We start from the raw sequence: 20,446 nt of genomic DNA, 5'->3' as shown, positions 1-20,446 counted from the left end.
GTATCTTTGTGGTTTTTTAATTTCATTTTTCTAGTAATTCATTTTTATTGTATTTTACCAAACTGTTCATCTGTGACAGATTAGAAATAAGAAAAAAAACTGGTTCTACCACAAAGGTGATTTGAAAAGCACTGAACTTCGTCCACATAGTATATACGCACAGTGAGTGGAGTACTATGCCGTGGTTTTTTAAAAAAAAAAAAAAGAAGATGGCCACTATCTCTATACTATTATGGAATGATCCCCAGGATATATTGTTATATTTTGTAAAAAGATAAAGGAAAATGTGTATAGTATGCCACCATTTATCTAAGGGGGCAGATATGAATATATATACATATTTGCCTATATAAAGCAAAACAATGGGAAGTTAAAGTATATTTTTTTAATAGTTACCTATGAAGAAGAAAAAGAATAAAGGTGGGTAGGAATGGACTTCTTTGAATATACTGTGTTGTATAAATTTGAGTTTGGAACCATATAAATATTTTACATATTTATAAAACTATGTTTAGTGTTTAAAAAGCAATGTCTAAAAAGTGATAGTAAAATAAATGAAATTAACCCAAATGCGTATCTAGTTGGTGTTGTAATCACAAAAACAGAAACTATGCCAAGTGACTTTAAAATAGAAATTTGACTGTGTGTTTTTAGTGGGATATATACTCTTAGAGCGTACAGAATTGAAAAAAAAAAACTTAAACTCTTTTCACTGTTGCTATTGCTATTCTGAGACTGTTGTCCATAGAGTGAGGGATGAAGCAAATTAGTAATTATGTTAGTTTCACTGATTTCTAGTGTGGGCAAAAAGAAATACAGATGTAAGAGCAATGAGATTGTTAAAAAACCCAGTGGTCCTAATTTTAAATTAGAAGTATCAGTATGAATTCATGATGTATTTTATCTCTTTGAATATATGTTCATATAAATAAATACATACATACATATACTGATATTTACTAGCTTAGCCTACTGAAAAGGCTTAGAAATAATGACCTACCCAGTAGCAATGAACATCCTTAATCGAAGTTTGCAGTCTCAGACTACCATTTTCCACTACTAGGAACCAGGACCCTCAGAGAAATGGATGATTTCAGGTTTGCAGCAAGAATTGAACAAGATGAACCCAGAACAGCTTTTTATGTCAGAAAGCAAGGAAGTTGTCAAAGACTAAAGGGGTCGTGTCAAAAGGACTTAGGAACTAACCTGAATATCAATATTATTGAACATCAATAAGGATAATAACGACAGTGGGTAGAAACACATCAAACACACATTTAAATGCATGTGTTTGTAATGATACTTTTAAACAAAAAATACTTCATTACTTACCTTTGAAGGATTATAGAACCTACTGCATTATTTATGAAACAGTAAATAAGGGAAAGAAATAAATACTATTCCTGCTTTTCCTGTATGATTTTATAACACACATATGCGTATGCTAGAAGGAGGAGAAAGACTGGAAGGATATGCACCAGGATACTAGTGAAAATGGTTGTTATTATCAGTTACTGAAATTACAGTTGTTTTTTACTATATTTTATGGGCTTTGTTTTCTGCAGTTACCCTGTGATAAAATATAATTAAGTATAGAGCTGTAAAGTTCAAAGTTTTCTATTAGATTACCTGTATTATTATTTTCATATTTTCTGATATTTTTCTTTAGGCCTTCAAACAAGCTAGACATATGGGAGGATCTGAAGATAATAAGTAAGCCTACGTATTCTGTGTAACAGCACAGCCTTAAAATATTTTTAATGGGAAATTTTTGTACTCTATCATGTGGGTAACTCTTCTTTACCTACCTCATAGAGTTTTTGTCAGATTAAATAATTCTCATAAAGCAAGTAGATCAATGTCTGGTCATAGAAACTACTCAATAAATGTTAGCGGTGGTGGTGGTATTATTATTGTTATGATAATATGTAAACCTGTCCTAGACTACATATATGCATATTAGGTACTGATATCAACAATATATACTTTGAAGGAAGTTTTTACTCCAACCCAGATAATAACTTTACTTTGATATTGTATGCAAACTTTGATTAGTGATAAAAATTTGTAGCAAAAACTGCCCTAGAGTAGCTATATCTCCGTGTCTCAGAACTTCATACTCTATCAGATATTCCTGTGTTTTCCTATCCATTCAACTAATCCTTATCAACTGAATCATGCTTAAACTTTGCCTGTTTGAAAATGAACTAAACTTCTGTAGTACCCTGTATTTCCTTTCAGCTATTGTACTTCCTCACATCCATTGTATAATACAAAAGATTTCTACGTTCACTTTCTTTCCTTCTTCACTCCTACTCACTCTTTGACATACTAGAGCCTGGTTTCCAGTCGTGTATCTCCACCCAAGCAGATGTCTCAAGCATCAGTAGTAACTTCTGTGTTGCTAAATCCACTGGACATTTTCCTCCTACTAGACCTCTCCACAAGAGTCAACACCTTTCTCTGTCCTCTGGTTTGAACACTCTGTCCTAGCCAGGTCTCTGGGTGTTTCCCTGTCTTTGTGTACCTTCCTCCAGCCCTTTAATGGGCTTATCCTTTATCCTCTTTCACCTGCCATTGACGGCTGGAGCTCTTCCATGCTCAGCCCTCTTCTCTTACTCAGAACTAGCTCCCTGGACAGCTCTGAGTTCTGAGGCTGCAACTCTTAGTGCTTCCCAGTCCTTTCTTTTTTTTCTTTCTAAGCTAATAATATATAACCCTTCACTGAATATATTGGTTATTGTTTTTTTTGGTTACTGTTTCAATTAAGAGATCATTCCTAATTTACAATAAACATTTTGTAAGCAGATAAACTATGAAATATTTTGAATTGATATATTTTTGTACTTGAAACAATTACAAATATATTTTTAAAGTCATCTTATGAAAAAATAACTGTAGGAATGGTTTGTGATTTTACACATTTGTTTGTATTTTAATAATTAGTACCAAGTGGTTTTCTTTTCTCTGTAAAGGTTTCACAAGAAGTATCGTAGCTGTGTACAGTACTTGCATGCTGGTGGTTCTTTTGCGAGTCCAGTTAAACATAATTGGTGGATATATTTACCTGGATAATGCAGCAGTTGGCAAAAATGGCACCGTAAGTTTAATAGACTTAAATATATATTGCCCTTTCTTTCAAGAGGTTCAAAATTTAACCAAATATTATTTATCATGATAATTCATATAGAATAAATATCTTTATATTTCATGTGATTATAAACTTTTAACATTATTATTCTTCATATTTTGAAGCTAGGCTTTTTGTTATGTTAAAGAATAGTATTTTTCCTGTCGTTCCAGGTCCTAAAGAATCTCAGCTCAAGTTATAATGAAAATATTATTATTTACTAATAATATTGGGTACCTTATTTCTGTTTTATACAGACAGTTCTTGCCCCCCCAGATGTCCAACAGCAATATTTATCAAGTATTCAGCACCTCCTTGGAGATGGTAAGATTCTTATTCGTGACCTGTAAACTAATTCTGATTCATTCATTTGTATTATTGAGGAATTGAAAAAGTGAACAAGGCTTTTATGTTTGTTTTTGCTTTAATAGGCCTGACAGAATTGATCACTGTCATTAAACAAGTTGTGCAGAAGATTTTAGGAAGGTAAGACATTTTGCTTTGGCTTTTCTGACTTACTGATTCTGATGAATAAAAGAAAAATTAGAATTGTTCTAATGAAGCTAGTGATTTGACAAATGGTGGTCTGCGAAACTCTTTTAACCTAATACGGACACAGCCCTGGGGTGTTACATTGTGGAATCCATTTTCTTCAGCAGTATCAACCTTTTCATACTAAGGGAAAAGATTTAATGTTTCATTGTTTATTGATTGATTTCCAAACAAACCAGAGATATTTGGGTCATGAGATAAAAGACCTGCTTTTAAAAATCTGTGTCTGAGGCTTTTAACTCCCGTTCATACTAGTGATATCTTTAGTTACAGTGGGAATTTTCTTGTGAAATCTGCAACAAGATTTTTCTTGGCCCTTAACTGGTAGCTGATTTCTTAATCTACTCTAGTGATTTCACAGTCAGCAGTTTCAGGTTTGACTGGTTGAAACAGGATCTCAGGTAGTAACCTGTTAGGGAAAGAGTGTGTATAGGATGTGTTGTATAGTTTCAATTTATCCCAATTCCCTTTTCTCTGTTTCTAGTGTTTCTCTTAAACATTCTTTGTCCCTTTTGGACTTGGAGCAAAAACTAAAAGAAATCAGAGATCTCGTTGAGCAACATAAACCTTCTTCTTGGATTAATAACGATGGATCCAGATCTTTATTGTGCCATTATATGATGCCAGATGAAGAAACTCCATTAGCAGTGCAGGTGCTTAATTCATAACCATTTAACCAAACGAATTACTCTTTTTTTTTTAAGGTTTTTTTCACTATCTCTTAAAATTTAGATTTCTGAGTCTGTTGAAAGGTAAGTGATTGAAAGACATGTATTTCAGTAATTTAAATAAAACCTCATTAATTTAGAAAACAAACTGTAAATGGAACTGACTTCTAGTTAGAAACAACTTTAGATATTCAGCAGAATTTTATTGAATATTAGTTATGTGACAGACACTAGTATGATTGGGATATAAAATGAATAAGACATATTCATTACACCTGGGGAACACAGGAGACAAATTCAGTTCCTTTGGCTAGAGCATTTCTGTATGAGGTCAGGTAACAGAAGATAAAGCTGGTAGTTGGGGCAAGATCCTAAAGAGCTTTGTGTGCCAAGATAAAGAGTCTGAACTGCCATTTCAAATTCTAATCAGACCAGTACCACAATCACATTTGCTTTTTAAGATGAATCAATGATGGCAGTATCTGAATAGACTGAAGGAGTCATCCAGTTGAGAAACAAAGAAGGCCTAATCTAACATTTATCAACCATGGTGTTGCTATACACTGGTGTGTCCCAGCCAGTTGTGATTTAAGTTATTCATTGATTAAGAATAATAAAAATGCCAAAGATTACAGGTTATAGACCTCATTTTTTAAAAATCTTATATGTAAGTGGATTGCATCCATTCTTTGCCGTTGAGAGAAGAATATCTCTCACTTAACAATTGGAGAAGTCTTAGACCAGAGAGGCCCCTATGCCATACCTCAGCGTAAAGGCCCTGTTAGAACAAAGACTGCCATGTTTTTCATTGCCTGCCGGTTTCCCCCTTCCCCAGAAACCCCAGAGATAGATGTTTGTGGGTACTGAGAGACCCTGCATTCATGAGTAGGCCAAAGAAAAATGCAAACCATCTAAGGAAACCCTGTGAACTGCAGGATGGAGGCTAAATTGAACGAGCAGAACAGACCTGACAGAATTAATGAAAGAAACAGGAGAAAACTTACTTACAAGTTAGAATCTTGAGGAGATGCAATAATAGTATTTAAAAAGCTTTCTGGAATGTTAAAGAAATTTCCAAATTTTAAAATTCATCAGTGGAATTAAAAAAGAAAATGATTCAAAAGAACGGATGATAGAGAGGGATGATAGACCAAATCTTACCTGAATTAAATTTAAACCTGCAACTTCAGATTGAAAGGACACACAGAGCCTTAGACGAAACTAGATTGATGAGAAAAGACACATACATATCCTGATAAAATGTCTTAACAATCAAAGAAAAAAATCCCTGGCCTCTGCAACCTCAAAGACTATTTTCTTCTTTGTAAGTGTGTTCTAGAAATGTGTCCAAGAGGGGTCAGATAAACAAAGATCTTACTGTGACTCATGTTTTAAATACTACTTACCTGTGCACATACACCTTTATAGTTCTTTGAGTTTAACATTTTTTGATTGTTGATAGAACATAGACTTTTAGACTTCCTGAACTTTTGAGTTTATTAATATGATTTGTTTCATCATAACTCTGTGCTAATATTTGAAACCCTGAAATGTGGCCTTTTAATTTCACAGGCCTGTGGGCTTTCTCCTAGAGATGTTACCACTATTAAACTACTCAATGAAACTAGAGACATGTTGGAAAGGTATGTATACTGCATGTAACAGAAAACATGTGTTTCTTTTTTGAATGTACTTATGACCATTTTATAGTTTTTCTTGAACAACGTTCAACATAATATTTTGTTAAAATTAAATTTTAAATCTATTCCCCTGCCTTAAGTAGGATTTCCTACCTAAACTAATGGTCCTCTTATTAGGGTGGGGAGGGAAGCAAAGATTTTTTTTAGGATACCCATGCCTTGCCCCCGCCTACTTTCCTAGCCTAGAGACTCTGATATACTACTTAAGGAACTGGAAGATAGTTAGCATTTATATTTTGAGGAAAGCTTTCCAGGGTGATTCTCATATGCTCAGTGTATAGTGGTAAATGGTTAACAACCAGCCCTGTAAAGAAAAAAGACCAGAAACAAATTGTAGCCACAGCAGTGCTGACTACCAACTTGACGTCACTCAGTGCTGACTTGGGAGAGTTGGGAAAAGATGCTCTTGGCAGCCAAAGCTAGCCAGCTCCAGCTAGGCCTCAGGTGTAGACACATGTACACACATGCTAATGTGTATGCACACACACCTATACTCAATTTTGAGAACTACTTCCCCTAACCCTTTCAGGATAGTCTGTAATGTTCCTAAATCTTTGAGTGATAAAAATTTCACATCCTCCCTAAACTGAGTATTACTATTTTAAATCACCCAGAAGAGAGCCAGAGTGTTAGAAATGGAAAAAGCATCAGATTATGCATTAGAAGACGAGAGGACCTAGATTCAAGGTTGGCTGTCCTATTTATTATCTGGTCAACCTTGGTTGAGCCACTTACACTCATTGAGGTAGTTCTATCATTGTAAAATCTTAGTGGTAATACCAGTTCCATCCACTTTATCTTAAGTGATTAAAATAGCAAAGTTTCTTTTCAATTAAAGATAATTTAAGATCATTTTTTCTAGTTCTGTTTTCTGGGCAAATCATATCCTTTGTTTATAATATTTTTTCATAATCTTGAAGAAAATCAGCAAATTTTTAGGTTAACTCAGCTACTGACTCTACTATCTGAATTCATCAAGTTCTAGTCCCTTGACTTTCTACAGTAGCGATCTCCACTTTTTTCTTATTCAAAGCACTCCATGAAGCTCTAGAAAAAGGTCATCAGTGATCTTTTGCCAAATCCAGTCAACATGTAATGTTCATCTTACTTGGCCTTTCTCTAATAATTGACACTGTTGATCGAGGCTTTCTTGAAATTCCTTTCTCTTATGGCTTCAATGAAAAATCTAATTTTTCTCCCAGTTCTCAGATCATTTCTTCTTAGGTTCCTCTATGCCTGCCTTTCCTTTAAATATTAGTGTTTCCCAGGTATTTCTTCTTATTTCATCCTCAGCTGCCCCAAGCAATTTTATATACTCCCATTAATTTACTGTCTGTATGTTAATAATTCCCAAACTTACACCCCTAGCCCTCCACTCTCATGAGTTGAATTGAGATTTCTACATGTCGAAGATAGAACTAGTCTGTTCAACTAGGCAGTTTCTAACTCTCATAGCATACATATATTATTCTTTATATCAAAGAGTTTTTGTGAGGTACTGAAATGATGTAACGAAAAGAGCTTGAACTTTAAGATCAAAAAGGCCTGGGTTCAAATTCTGGCTCCCGTATTTACTAATTACATAACCTTTGGACAGATTTCTTCATCCCTCAAGTATCCAGTTCCTCATCTGTTGTACATGTTAATAAAATATTCTGTCTCACTGGGATGATATGATAGAGTATATAAAGCAAACCAATAATCTGTGACTATAAGAGGATTCCTCTTCAAGTGTTTCCTCAAGAGAAGTAATACTATTTATTGATATTTATAAAAATACACTTATAAAGTGCTACCTAATGTAAGAAAATCTAGCAAAATACATGAATATTCTCATTGTGTTGTGCTAAATAATAAGCTCACTTTTTATGCTTAACTTTTAAGATTGACTCCTTGATATATTTTTATAGTGTTTTAGTCTAAAAACTAAATTGTGACTAGAAATGTTGGTGGCTGTCAAAGGTAACCACATGATTATTGAATTTGTGTCCTTTCCCTTGAAAATCTGAAAAGTAACTTATCCTCTTATTTTGTGTAGTCCAGATTTTAGTACAGTTTTGAATACCTGTCTAAACCGAGGATTTAGTAGACTGCTAGACAATATGGCTGAGTTCTTTCGACCTACTGAACAGGACCTGCAACACGGTAACTCCATGAATAGGTAAGAAGACATAAAAGAATGTTATCAGTCTAAAGAATGTTCTAATAAAATAGTGCTTTTGGATGTGTTTATTTTTTGTTCCAGGTAACAAAAATATCTTAGAGGATAAATTTGAATGTTTGTTTTTTCAACAAATTAAACTCTGTTCAACCAATGACTCCTTCATTAGGAGGAGCTCTTTCAGTATTCAATATTAAAACTTTCATTTCTTCCAAAAATTTTGCCACCGTATAGAGTACTTAAGTTGTGAAACTATTTTTCTATAGGCCAAATTTCAATTATTGGGGCTTTTTAAATTTAACTCTTTAGAATACAAAACTGAAAACGTTATTTAAGTTTTAATGTTTTCTCTTATATTATTCCAGTACTATAAGCCATAATTAGCCTGTATAATTCAGCCAAGCATTCTTGTTCTAAATTCCCACTTGATGAATTATCATCTCCTAGTTCTACAGCCCTTCTTGTAGGATTAGGAATGTTTAGTTAGTGCAACTGGTAGTGATTTTAATCATAACTATTACTAAGTCATGGATTCACACTGCCAAAAGGTATCTTATGGTTTTATTATATTCTTATCATCTCAGCATGAGCACCTTGAATCTCCTATTAGGATTTACACTCTTTTGCAGTTTTTTATGTTAAATTCAGAAAATAATAGGTACTAAATCAATGTTAACTGAGTATAAACTCATCTGTTAAAATTAGGGGTAACAGTAACTGATATGCAGTATGTATGTGCAATGTCCAATTTAATTCTCAAATACACAGGGCAAGATTATTTGCCCAGTTCTCTGGGACCCATCTTTATTATACAAAAAGGAATAATTTGCAGTTAACATTGAGGATTTGGAATGCCTAGTGTCATAAAATTTATTTTCTGAAGCAATTTAAATATCATCCTAAAATCTTTTTTAGCAGTTCTTTAAATTATCAAAAAAAAAAATTTCAGCCTCTATAAAATACTCCCTAAATCAAGGTGCTCCAGTCAACAAAACTATAATCTCTACCTAGCAGAAGTATTAGTTATTTCCTGAGTAGTTATAAGAATTGTAATAGTTGTTATAATATAAACAAATACTTGATCTTGTACACTAAAGAATTATCAAAATTATGTTACAATTACATCAGCCATTGATAATCTTTTCTGGACTCCTGTAGTACTCAGTGTTTATACTTAACTATTGGCAAAGAGACAAAATATCACTAATTATGTGTACTACAATTAATAATCCAGAACCCTCAAGAGAATCAACAGAAAAATGATGTAAACTAATAAAACATTAAATTTTACATATATATATGTGGTATATATTACATATGTATATATTTATGTATATACTATATATACAACATGTGCATATATGTGTATATATAAACATATATATATATATAATATTAAAAGTTTTCCTATCACAAGAAACAACCCAATAGAAAATATAATGGATAAACATGGCATGTAAAAGAAAAACTATACAGACTTAAAGTATGAATATAGATATAAGAATCCTAAATAAAATATAAACAAATGAAATACAGAAATATATAGCAATAATAATAGTGACCAGTACTTCTGTTTCTTTTTCTACGTACAGCATGATAGGTATTTTTCAGAACATTATCTCATTGAATTCTTAAAATAGTCCTAGGAACTAAGTACTAGTATCTTCCTCTTGCCACAGGTGAGGAAACTAAGAAAGAGAAAAATTAAATAATTTGAGGTCAAGCAGCTAGCGAGTAGTAAAGCCAGATGTTCACTCACTTTTGTCTCACATCAGAGCCTGGAATTTCTATTTATTCTCCAAGACTGTGACTAATTAAGGTTTATTTTAAGAATGCAAGGAAGTTTAAACATTAAGAAAGTTATTACACTAATTCATAACATTAATAAGTTAATAGGACAAAAAACAAGCATCATCTTCAGTGTTGCTGAAAAAGCATTCAATAAAACATAACTTTTATTACTGATAAAACCTCTTCTAGAAATAAAAAATCCTTTTTATATAATAAAATATTTGAAATCAAAAGCAAATGTTATACTTAATGGCAACACACTAGAATTATTTCCATTAAATTAAAAACAGTATAAAGATGGTCACTACCGACATATTTATTCAACATCATTTTATTATTCTAACCAGTGCAGTAAGAATAGGAAAAGACAATTTTTAGAACCAAATTCAGGAATGCCAGTGATTTTTATATATTTATTTTGCGAAGAGACACTTACTGAATGTTTATTACTATATAATAAACTGTTAGTTGACTCTTGATTTTCTAAGTTAAATTCTTATCTTCAGAAAATGACATTAGTTTCGGAAAGGGAGAGAAAAAGGTTATTGTTATATGAAAGTGACATGATTTTATACTTAGAAATCCAAGAGAATCAGCTAAAAATTGTAAAGTTAGCTTCCCAAAATTAATCTATAAATGTGGTCAAACTACCATCAAAATCCACTGAGGATTAGAGAGTGGTTGCTTTGTTATTTTTGAACCTGAAAAATTGATAGTACTAAAGGAGGAATAAAGGGCTGAGAATATTCAAGAAATTATTGAAAAAGTAGAGCAATGAATGTACTTTCCCTATAGAACATGTATTATAAGGTACAGTTATTCAAATAATATGTTACTAGGAATAGATGAATCTGTGAAATAGGATATAAAATCCAGAAACAGGCTCTAAAATATACAAGATATAGCATATGATAAAAGTGAGGAAGAGATGTATTATTTAGTAAATAACAGTAAGACAGTCATTGTAAAATGACTAATTGTAAAATAAAGTTAGAGCCCTTCTGTACCATACTTATAGCCAAAAACAAAAACAAAAGCAAAAACCAGGGGGTTTAAACAATCGAAACATAAATGAAGTGATAGAAAACAGGTGAATATTTAGCTGATCTCAAGATGGAGAAAGTTTTTCTAAGAATGAAAGTAAAGAACTGTATATGAATAAAATAATGTTTGGCGGTAAAATTTAAAAGTTAAAGATCAAGCAAGTTTTAAGTTTATAATCAATATTAAATGCAAATGATGTGTTAGGGGAAGTATTTGCAAACTATATGCATCATATAAAGAGGTTAATAGCATTATATACACATCAGTTAAGGAAGGAAACCCAAAGAAAGAGATGGTCAGAGATACAAACATAATTCACAAAAGAGCATATAGAAATGACCAATTTGTCCATTCATCTATAATCTGTTTATTGAACATCTGCTATTTATCAGGTACTTTACTAAATCTCTGTCCTCATGGATCTTACAATCTAGTAGGAGAAACAGACAGTAAACATGATTGTATTAACTATGATAAGTGTTATATAGGAAAAGAATGTTGAGCATATAATAGAAGTATTTGAACAAACATGGAAAGTCAAGCAGAGTTTGCAAGGAAATAATTTGAACAAGAACAAAAAGATGAGGTCTTGGATGGAGTGAGGCAGTTGACATTCAGAGCAGAAGGCATAGCGCAAAGACTTTGAAGACGGGGACCGCAGTACACTTCCAGGACCTGGAAGACCAGTGTGGTAGCTGAAAGGATGGAACTCGGAAAAGAACGGTGTGAGATGAAGTTGGAGAATTCAGCACATACAGGTCATGATTGTCAACTTGAGAATGCTGGGGAGCCACTAGAAAAGTGTCAGGAGAGTGACAGGATGGGATTTACATTGTAGGATCACTTTGATTGCTTTGTGAAGATGGAGTCGGGAAAGTGGACATTGGGGGTGGGACATAGCAATGGATGAATGAAACTTTTATTAATCGTGTCAACAAGTATGTTTTGAGCACACACTGCACCAAGCCCTTTACAAAGTGCTAGGATAATACAGTGAGTGAGGTAGGCATGAAACCACATGGACCTTGTGTGGTAGTGCTGTCTTCAATTTCTGTTGAAGACAAATTCACTAATCTATAAAGAGACACATCAAACAAAAATCATGACAAGTTTTGAAAAATGCTGCAATGGTACCAAGGGGGAGAAGTGGCGGGGGGTGGGGTGGTGGGATGAACTGGGAGATTGGGATTGACATGTATACACTGATGTGTATAAAATAGGTAACTAATAAGAACCTGCTGTATAAAAAATAAATTAGGGCTTCCCTGGTGGCGCAGTGGTTGAGAATCTGCCTGCCGATGCAGGGGACACAGGTTCGTGCCCTGGTCTGGGAAGATCCCACATGCCGCGGAGCAACTAGGCCTGTGAGCCACAACTACTGAGCCTGCGCGTCTGGAGCCTGTGCTCCGCAATAAGAGAGGCTGCGATGGTGAGAGCCCCGTGCACTGCGATGAAGAGTGGCCCCCGCTTGCCACAACTGGAGAAAGCCCTCGCACAGAAACGAAGACCCAACACAGCCAAAAATAAATAAATAAATAAATAATAATTTAAAAATAAATAAATTAAATTTAAAAATTCAAAAAAAAAAAGAAAAATGCTGCAAAGGTACTGTGAAGGAGAATAATGACTGATCTCTTCAGGAATGCATAAATCTCTCCACTTTTTTCATTTTAAGCATTCCCTCAAATCTTAGCACAGCATACTAGTTAGATACCATAGCTTCAGCATTTTCTTGATATTTAAAAGGAAAATTTTAGTGTAGTCCCGGGTTTAAATGTATGAAATGTGATATTTTATGTAATAAACCAAGTCTTTAACCCACACACAAAAAGTAGTTTCAGTATTTAACAGTCATTATATATATAGTCACACATAACATTCATTCATTCATTCATCCAGGAAATGTTTATTGAGCATATTTACAGGTTAGAAGATCATTGCTGTAGTCTAGAGAAGAGATAATGCTTAGTGTGGATAAGTTTGGCAATGGGGAGAAGTAGACACATTTAACGAATATTGAGGATTGTGGAGAGGCTGGATATAGGCAGGAGAAGGAAGTACCGATGATCCCAGGTTTCCTGCTTACTCAGCTGACTAGATGACAGTACAGTTCACTGAAGTAGAGGAAAAAAACATTTGACGTTGCTAGTAATTAAGAGAAATACAGACCAAAACTGTGAGATACCATTTTCAGCTATCAGACATATGAAGGTTAAAGAAAAAGGTAATGCTTGATGTAGAAAGAAGGCATGATAGAGCAGGTATCCTCATAAACTGTTAGAGAATCAGAGAGCATTTGGCAATATACATTTTAAAGCTTAAAAGCATTCATGCCCTTCGACCCAGTAATTTACTGTAAATACAAAAAGTTATTTATATTAAGGAATATTAGGCAAAAACTTAAATGCCCAACTGTAGGGAGCTGATGATATAAATTGTCAGCTAGAGGATGGGTTACTATATAGTTATTAAAAAACAGACAAAAACTTTGGAAGAAATTTTAATGAGCTGGAAAAATGATTATAACCTGTGAACAAAAATGCAAAACAAGTGCTGCTTGGGAGGTTATAGTTGTGTGTTAAAAACACAAAAAGGGGCTTCCCTGGTGGCGCAGTGGTTGAGAATCTGCCTGCCAATGCAGGGGACACGGGTTCGAGCCCTGGTCTGGGAAGATCCCACATGCCGCGGAGCAGCTGGGCCCGTGAGCCACAATTACTGAGCCTGCGCGTTTGGAGCCTGTGCTCCGCAACAAGAGAGGCCACGATAGTGAGAGGCCCGCGCACCGCGATGAACAGTGGCCCCCGCTTGCCGCAACTAGAGAAAGACCTCACACAGAAACGAAGACCCAACACAGCCATAAATTAATTAATTAATTAATTAATTTTTAAAAAAACACACAAAAAGTATAGATATGTATATATAAAAAATTACTGGAAGAAATTAACTATGATGTCAATTATAGTTGTTATTTCTAGGTGGTAGAATTATGTGTGGTTTTTATTTTATTATTAATACATTTCTATAAGTACTTTTCAATGACTGTTACTTTTATAATTAAAATATTAAGTTCCTATAAGATAATTTCAGAAAATAATTATTACTGTGATGATTTTTTAGTCTTTCCAGTGTCAGCCTGCCTCTAGCTAAGATAATTCCAATAATAAATGGACAGATCCATTCAGTTTGCAGTGAAACACCTAGTCATTTTGTTCAGGTAAGAGGAAAGCTTGGGGGTATTATTAAAAACAGATTGTACTCTTGGTTGTGGTCCTATTTGTCCAACATAAAATTACATTTCTCTTCTATGATATTTGTTCAAAGAAACCAAAAACTTGAAACCACATGTAGAGTATGGTAGAATGACCTGTGAGAGTAATAATGTATCATGGCACTTTTATGAGGTTGGGAATACCTTTCTCCATGTTATAGTCCAACACGTGTTAGACAGACTACATTTTAGTCCAAGTACATTCTAGTGGTCAGTTGAATTTACAGTGTTACTGTTTTGTATTAAGCTGTGCTAGTAGAAAAGTTGAGCCTTGAGGCAAATCAGCGAACCAGTTCCGCACATTTTGAGGAAAAATTAAAAATTTTTGTGGGAAAGTAAAGCATTTTAATAGCTAATAAATACAACAATTAATAGTGTACCAATAATCTGCTCATTAAAAACTGCATACTCAGTAGGTTATTTAAATTTTTCATTAGACTACCTATAACTCCATCTCCTTTCTTAGGAAAGCATTTTAGAATACATTGAGTAAGACTGATTTTATTAAAAGGACAACTTTGAATCCATAGGATTTTTTCCGAGTCACTTGCAAACTTGGAAACTATAACAAGTAATAAATTACTCGCAATACACCTCAGTTCCAAACCACTGCCATAATGTGCAGTGAGAAGAGACCCTAGGCCTAAGTGTAAAGATGGTGTCTTCTCAGTATCGTTTATCTCTGTGGACTTCTACTTGAGGACATGAAGAGCCCTGAGAGTATGGGTTGTAGTTCTTCCTTTCTCTGTGTAGTGTCATTCGCTTGTCCTTAACATGCTACTTTTCCTCACTGTTCTCTTCAGTCTTCTGTGTCATCCTCTCACCCATGAGAATTAGCCATTCATATTTCAGAAGAAAGAATGAATAAGGCTGATCTCATTTCACTTAATTTTAAGCTTAATTTAAGCTCAAAAAAAATCTTAAAAGCTTAGTTTAAAATTTTCTGTTTATTTTTTTTTAATTTTTACATGTGTATTCGTGTGAGAAAAAAAATTGTAACTTCTGGCATTTGAACCTTAACTTTATCTTTCTCCATTTTCATAAAGTCTCTGGCTTCGTCAGTAAGCTGTTCATCTTGACAAGTGGGAAATACAGCTAAGCGTAATACAACACCAGCTTTGGTGCTTAAGTAATTTATGTACTACATTAATTAAAGTCTGTATAATTGAGAATGAAGACAAAAGGTTTCAACCTAGTAAAAACATCATTGATACTAATGCTTAGTAAATTTTCTAGTGTGACTGGATGTAGATTAAGTTTATAAACTAGACCATTAATTGACAAGACTTCCACCAATTTTTTTAACTATGATTTCTATGAGTTAGAATGCCACGTGGTATTCAGAGAATTTAACCTTGAATTTGTGAGATCAAGACTTAACCTAAGCTCGCTTGGGTTTTCTGATGCTGAGGAGAGAACACAAAGGATACGTTCACTTCTTGTTTCTCTGCTGCTCATAGGGCACTTAAGGGTTTCTGTTGTCATAGATCCTTTCACTATCTGGAGAAGCCTGTGGACGCCTCCTCAGAATAATGCCTATAAATGCATATTGTAAAATACATAGGTTTTAAAGAAAACCAATTGCATACAGTTTTAAAATACTTTTTAAAATCAAATTTACGATATAGCAATATTGCTTCTTTGTTCATGCATTAAATAACAAGATGTAATGGCACTTCATGTAACTTCCACAACTGTCTATCATAAGATATAAAAATGTCTGATTTCTACTAAAGGCAAATTCACAGGTTCTGCTAATACTATCAGTTTGTTGCTTACATTCATAACTGAAGGAAATGCTAGATTTTAGTTGAAGGTTAATGAAAATAAAGATGTAATTTTTTTCCTTATCTATGTTCACAAATCCCTTAAGAACCCCTGTTCTCAGGTGTATATGTGTGATTATGTATGTGTGTATATATAATATATGATATACTACATATATTCTGTTAGAAAGTAGTATACCTCAATCATGTCATGTCAGCTTCCAGCAAAAGTACCTTTAGACTTGTATAGTTAGTGTTGTAATCATTTATTCAACAGATACTCTTCTAGCACTTGACACACACAGAAATCCATTTGAAGACTATTTTGGGTCTTCTTCTCAAAGCCACATTTGAATACATATCATATCCACTATCCCTCACGTAAGAACTTAAACATCTGCAGGAATTTATTATAAGAAAAACTACTTCTTTCATTAAATGGTTTTCTTTTTGGCCTTAATGCCACAAAACTTAGAGCTAACTTTGTTGCTTGATTGCAGAAATGAATTCTGATTATCTGTTCTTTTTATAAACTGTAATGTTTTATTGTCGTCTTTGCTAGGATCTGTTAATGATGGAGCAAGTGAAAGACTTCGCTGCTAACGTGTACGAGGCCTTTAGTACTCCTCAACAACTGGAGAAATGATTTTTTCCTTCAGGAAGAACTACAGTGGAATTCATTTGCTTTAAAAAATACACTGAATAAATCAACTATATAGAGGGTAATGATTTGGTACCGAAATGTCTAATAAAAATATATTCATAATCAAAGTCTTCATTTCATAATAAAATAGATTTATTTGGCATCTTAATATATTTTTTTAAAGTCATCAACAGACTGGTTTTTGTGGGCATATCTGAGTGTACACAGGGCAAATGTCAGAATTGTTAATAATTTGTTACACCATGGATATTAGTTACAAACTGATTAATGTAGATACTTTTTTTATATAATAGGAAATTCAGTATACTTTGACATTAATACTGAGGTAAAATCTGTTTGGGAAGTAGGTGTGAAGTCTTGAAAATATGCTATTTAATCATAAAGTTCTCTGGACTGCAGTATACAGGAGTGAATCAGACTTTTCTCCAGTTAGTCTTCAAAGGGATAAATTATTTATCTTAAATATACCTGATTGAGGACTTCATTTTTTATAGAAATCAGTTAATTTAGCAACTGTGATCGGGACTTCCCTGGCGGTCCAGTGGTTAAAACTCCCCACTTCTCCTGCATGGGGAACGGGTTTGATCCCTGATCCCTGGTCGGGGAACTAAGATTTTGCATGCCGCGTGGCACGGCCAAAAAAAAATAGGGAACAACTATGATCAGCAATTTTTTTCTTTACTGTTGTTAACAATCCTTAGGAAACTACATACTGATTTAGGGGCAAAAATTGTGTTTATGCCGTTTACTCACAGCTATGATTAACTACTGTACATAGTTTCATTCATTTGTATGTAAATAATTTTAATAACTTACTGTGTATTGATTTTGAGCACAGTGAATCTTATTGCAATAAAATATTTTAGTAAAATATGGTTTTATTGAGTTAATACTTTACAGCTATTAATTTATTTGTCCCATAGCATTTTTGCTGTTATTTTTGGAGATTACACTAGCTTTCAAGTTTCATTTTAACTGGTAATTGATGCTTTCTTTTAACTTATTTGTTTAGAAAAAATAAATAGCATTTCCTTCTGAAAAGAAATAATTCATTGTTCTAGTAAATCTATAGTTCTTTATATGGGTAATTAGAGCAGAGATAAATGAATCATGTATCATCATTATATTAGATATATTTTCAGTAGCATAAGAATATTTTCAGTAGCATAATTTTATGTTGTTTTATGTTTCTCTAACATATAACATATAGCTAAATAGTAGAAGGTAGAAAATGAATTGTGAAGTCTCTTCTAAGGCCAGGTTAGGCCTGAAGCCAACCACTAGGGAATCTATGCCTAGAATATTTTTTTAAAAAAACAAAAAACAAAACAAAAAAAAGCAGAAAAAACAGATGTAAAAGTGGAGAGGAGAGCAAATGCTTCTTTTCAAAATTTGACAGAATATAATGATGTTATTTCTCATAGGGTGGTGGAAAAACTGTATTTTGGAAAATTAGTGAATGTGTGTATAATAGGGCATGCATCTCTTCCAGCAGTATTAACCCAGGATTTCATCCAAGGAAATTTTGAGAATGAACAGGTGCGACCTTGTTAAGGCTAGAAAGCTGATCATCTGAAAATTACCACCTGGAATCATCTACCTCTGTAGAGTTGTAGCAGTTGTAGAGATGACAAGGTAAAAACCACATGTATTTGAAGCTAATTGGACTTAGACATTATAAATTTGTCTTCTAATTGTACAGTAGGAGCCCTTTTATCTGGGACCCTTCGTTGTTTGGTTAATCCAAAAAGTCATTTAAAGCAGGGTATCATTTAAAAAATGACACATGTGTTCTTAGGTATTTTAACTTAAAATATAAATAATCTTTATTTGCCAGTTATTGAATGTAGGACCCAGGTCTTTTCTACCTTTTCAGTGTAGGTCTGCTTATAAGGGTTCTCTAATTGTCTTTCTTATACAAATCACATGTATTACATTATATAGTTGTAAACCAGGGGTACAGAATTCTTGTAGATTTTTACTATATTTCCCTTCAGTCTTTTACAACTTTTTTTTTTTTTTTTTGGCTGCGTTGGGTCTTCGTTGCTGCGCACAGGCTTTCTCTAGTTGCGGCGAGCAGGGGCTTCTCATTGCAGTGGTTTCTCTTGTTGCGGAGCACGGGCTCTAGGCGCACGGGCTCAGTAGTTGTGACTCACGGGCTCTAGAGCGCAGGCTCCGTAGTTGTGGCGCACGGGATTAGTTGCTCCACGGCATGTGGGATCTTCCCAGACCAGGAATCAAACCTGTGTTCCCTGCATTGGCAGGCAGATTCTTAACCACTGTGCCACCTGGGAAGTCCTTTTACAACTGTTTTACCCACAATTAATTAACCAGTACATTTAAATAGGAAAAAAAAAGGCAACATACTTTTATCTAGTTTTTCCAAAGTATTCAACTTGGTTTTCACAGAAACTATAACTGTTCACACTCATTTCATCCGCTTATGCAACATGATAAAAAGTTCTACTGGCATAATCAGTTTGGTAACTGTATTAGTTTCCTAGAACTGCCGTAAGAAATTACCACTAACTGTGTGGCTTAAACAATAGAAATTTATGCTCTCACCATTCTGGTGCTTAGAAATCCAAAATTAAGGTGTCAGCAGGGCCATGCTCCCTCTGAAGACTGTAAGGAAGAATCCCTCCAATCCTTCCTTGACTCTTCCAGCTTCTGGGAGCCCCAAGAATTCCTTGGCTTGTAGCAGCATAGTCTCTGCTTCTGTCTCCATATGGTCATCTTTTACATGTTTGTGACCCCCACGTCCAGTATGATCTTACCTCAATATTTACCTTAATTGCATCTGCAGAGACACTACTTCCAAGTAAGATCATATTCTGAGCTTTTGGGTAGAGGTGAATTATTCGGGAACACTATTCAACCCATAACAGTAACAAACTCAACTAACCCTTGGTAAACATATATTGCAGCAAGTGAAAATCAAGGTGAAGCATGTGCCAGACAGAAGCCTACTAACTGAAAGCCTGCAGTTTGCCTGGGCGTCAATCAGTATGCTTTTCCAAGGAAATGGAGAGCATCCGTTAATCTAGTGAGTTGTTTAAATGGAGATTACTTAAAACAGTTTCTACTTTCTCCTTCAAACTTGTATAAATGTGTTTGTTACTGTGTATATATAAAAATCTGATATGAACAGTTATTTATTTTTTTGCAAGTTAGGAAGGTTTTTATCTAACCAGGTCTTTTACTTACAAAATTGAAATGAACAGAAGGCAAAACATCTGTCTTGTTTTCTGTTGTCCTAATTCATATTTATTTGATTAGCCTGACCTTTTAAAGTAATTGTGTTGCTTCAATGTGGCACTCATAAGAAAATGAGATAGAGTCTTATTAAAGTGATATCCATATTTTAAATGATATCAATGTCTAAATCATTCAGTCTAATAATCTAGCTTTGCTTGCCTTCAATATTTCTCGTCATTAAAGAAAAATCCAAAGTTACTGAAATTCAAAACAAGTCAATTTTGTGCCTATTTAGTAACTCTGGGAAAAGGCACAATTGCTTGGAGGGATAAGAACTATTGGCTTAAAATAGGTAATAAGAGCTCTGATGTTTAATTATCCTTACTATAATTCTTACCCTCCATACCAATGATAATGCTAGGAATTTGATGGAATATTTTTAAATGTTTGTTATGAGTCCCACTTATAGTATATTTCACATATAAGCAAGATATACCTTAAATA

General features: G+C 33.8%; 1 protein-coding gene across 1 annotated transcript in view; it reads left to right on the top strand.

Annotated features, from left to right (window-relative positions):
* The window catches only part of PEX3 (peroxisomal biogenesis factor 3), a 34,793-nt gene extending 17,211 nt beyond the window's left edge, over positions 1–17,582 (top strand). The window contains exons 4-12 of the mRNA XM_059941081.1: positions 1,670–1,713; positions 2,976–3,100; positions 3,388–3,454; positions 3,562–3,616; positions 4,167–4,335; positions 5,923–5,993; positions 8,089–8,211; positions 14,164–14,260; positions 16,643–17,582. Of these exons, the coding sequence (XP_059797064.1) occupies positions 1,670–1,713; positions 2,976–3,100; positions 3,388–3,454; positions 3,562–3,616; positions 4,167–4,335; positions 5,923–5,993; positions 8,089–8,211; positions 14,164–14,260; positions 16,643–16,726 (835 nt within the window). The 3' untranslated portion in view covers positions 16,727–17,582. The remainder of the gene's footprint in view (positions 1–1,669; positions 1,714–2,975; positions 3,101–3,387; positions 3,455–3,561; positions 3,617–4,166; positions 4,336–5,922; positions 5,994–8,088; positions 8,212–14,163; positions 14,261–16,642) is intronic.
* The last annotated feature ends 2,864 nt before the right edge of the window (positions 17,583–20,446 follow it).

Source organism: Balaenoptera ricei, chromosome 12, assembly GCF_028023285.1.
Source record: "Balaenoptera ricei isolate mBalRic1 chromosome 12, mBalRic1.hap2, whole genome shotgun sequence".
In the NCBI taxonomy this organism is placed as follows: domain Eukaryota; kingdom Metazoa; phylum Chordata; class Mammalia; order Artiodactyla; family Balaenopteridae; genus Balaenoptera; species Balaenoptera ricei.
Note: the sequence above shows the minus strand (reverse complement) of the source record. Positions and strands in the feature narration are given on the sequence as shown.